General features: G+C 41.8%; 1 protein-coding gene across 24 annotated transcripts in view; it reads left to right on the forward strand.

The window, feature by feature from the left end:
* Positions 1–369: 369 nt before the first annotated feature.
* LOC107271839 (collagen alpha chain CG42342) overlaps positions 370–2001 on the forward strand; it is a 135940-nt gene continuing 134308 nt past the window's right edge. For 15 of the 24 annotated variants that reach the window (XM_015748310.2, XM_025089062.1, XM_015748302.2 and 12 more), the window contains exon 1: positions 801–1384. In XM_015748310.2, the coding sequence (XP_015603796.1) occupies positions 1039–1384 (346 nt within the window). In that variant the 5' untranslated portion in view covers positions 801–1038. Of the gene's footprint in view, positions 609–800; positions 1385–2001 lie in introns of those variants that run through there. The other 9 variants (XM_025089047.1, XM_025089054.1, XM_025089049.1 and 6 more) reach the window with 2 other exon arrangements.

The following is a 2001-nucleotide window of genomic DNA, read 5'->3' on the forward strand; positions in this document are numbered from 1 at the left end:
ATATGAATGAAACTTGTTTTTTTTTTAATAATAAAAAAAATATTCTCCATAATTATATCGATCGTGGAATTGTGCCTTGTTCATTTTTATTTAAAAGAAAATGTCTTTTCGCAAACGCAAATTTTGACAGCACATATGATACCAGTTGAAACGTATATTCCTTCTACTACCTCATATGTATTTACGGACGGGACGGTAATTAGTCGAAAAATGTCCGGTCGGTCGAGACCTTTTTTTTTTTAAACGGCCACTATGTGAATGGAAGCGGACGGTAGTATACCGGTTGCGCGCCACTATAAGCGGACACGTAAATGCACGAGGATGCCCGAAGACAGCCGAAGTAACAAACCCTCGTCGCTCGGGAAGCTGTCGCCCCACCACATCCAGTCGTGTTTCGAGCGCCAGAGCGCGAGCTTCGAAAGTGCTTGGTCGGTACCCGCGGTGATCCGTGCGACACGTTCCTGTCAAATTTCCAAATAAAGTACGCGAGTGATTTCGAAATCGAAAACCTAACCTCTTGAAATAAATTGGCAAAACGAGTTTGTTCTGACTTGAACGGATTAATTAAATATCTCTGATAATCGAGGATAAAGTCAATCGCCCGAAAAGTAAGTCGCACTTTTAATCGTACGAAATGTCGATCTAACGATCGATCGATTAAAACTCTCGTGGGAAAAAAATCGGCGTCGGTGTTTTCGCGTGATTAAATTTTTTTATTTATTTTGTTTTTCTTGTTTTCTAAATAAAATCGGTAAGACGCGATAATTGTTTTTTTTTTTTTTTTTTTTACGAAATCGAAGCATTTGGTGACGTAGTTTTTCTCCTGAGTGCTCAATACAGTGATGGGGTCCTACTGAAGGCTCGCGAAAAGTAAAAAGTGCTCGAGATGAATTTGAGATGTACGATTTCGCGACATTGCCTTTAAGAATGTCAGCAGCAGTCGTGCGTGTGTCGTCGAATTGAAGGCGCCTCCTTGGCAGCGATAATACGCCGGTTTATGAGGTGTGATCGGTCGTAAGGTTCAACGTTGTTACGAATATGGAGTCGGACACGAATTGGCCGAGAAAGAGTCTCGAGGTGACGATGCCTAAGAAATTCCGTAGGGAATCGTCTCGGATGAACTGGAGCCGCATAAACGGGGCTATGTGCGTCCTCTGCTTCGCCAGCCTTGTTGTCTCTGGGATTCTCGCCTACAGAGAGATGCTGCTTGAGTCGAGGGTTGCGAAACTTGAGGCCCGTTGCCAGGCACAGGAATCCGCTGAAGTTCTCGTTCAGAGGCTCAGGAGGGAAGTTCAGGAGCAACTTGATGTGCGACGCGAGCATCCGGAACAAACGACCGTATTTAGGATCAAGAGGGACGTAACCGATTGCAACTGTCCAGCAGGTAAATGAAAAAAGTTTTGCAAAAATTATAATTATTATATATATATATATATATATATTTTTTACGAAAAACTGTGAAAATTAATAAACGATTTGTGGACGATGTAAAATATTTTTACGTGTATGAAAAACATTTTTGGCTCTGATTGAAAATTATTATTTCATCGGTCACGCTTATCGCGGCTCTTTACTCTTATCCGTTATCACGAAATACTGTTTCGCTATCGAACCTATCGGAATTCGACGAAAATTTCCTACGCTTGCGACGTTTTCCCCGAGACTTTCGGTATCCCGCTAGCGATTTTCGGGAACGGAATGAAATGCGAATCGTAGCGCGAAAGTTCATTGTACCTGTAACGCGGATGGGAAACTTAATGTAACGTTTCACGCAGACCCGTTCAGGCGGAACGTCGTGCATGTTCGCGAAGTCAACGATAAATACGAGAGTCGACGTACCGAGAGAAAAATATTAATCCGACTGGATTTAATATGTTTGATATAAAAAAATATTTTTTTATTTTTATTTTTTTTTTTTTTAACAAAAATAACAAACCCACCGCACTCGACTTGCACGAATCACGAATAATTGTCAAAAGTTGGTCCACCACCCCCCCCCCC

This window comes from Cephus cinctus, unplaced genomic scaffold, assembly GCF_000341935.2.
Source record: "Cephus cinctus unplaced genomic scaffold, Ccin1 Ccin1_scaffold1043, whole genome shotgun sequence".
In the NCBI taxonomy this organism is placed as follows: Eukaryota; Metazoa; Arthropoda; class Insecta; order Hymenoptera; family Cephidae; genus Cephus; species Cephus cinctus.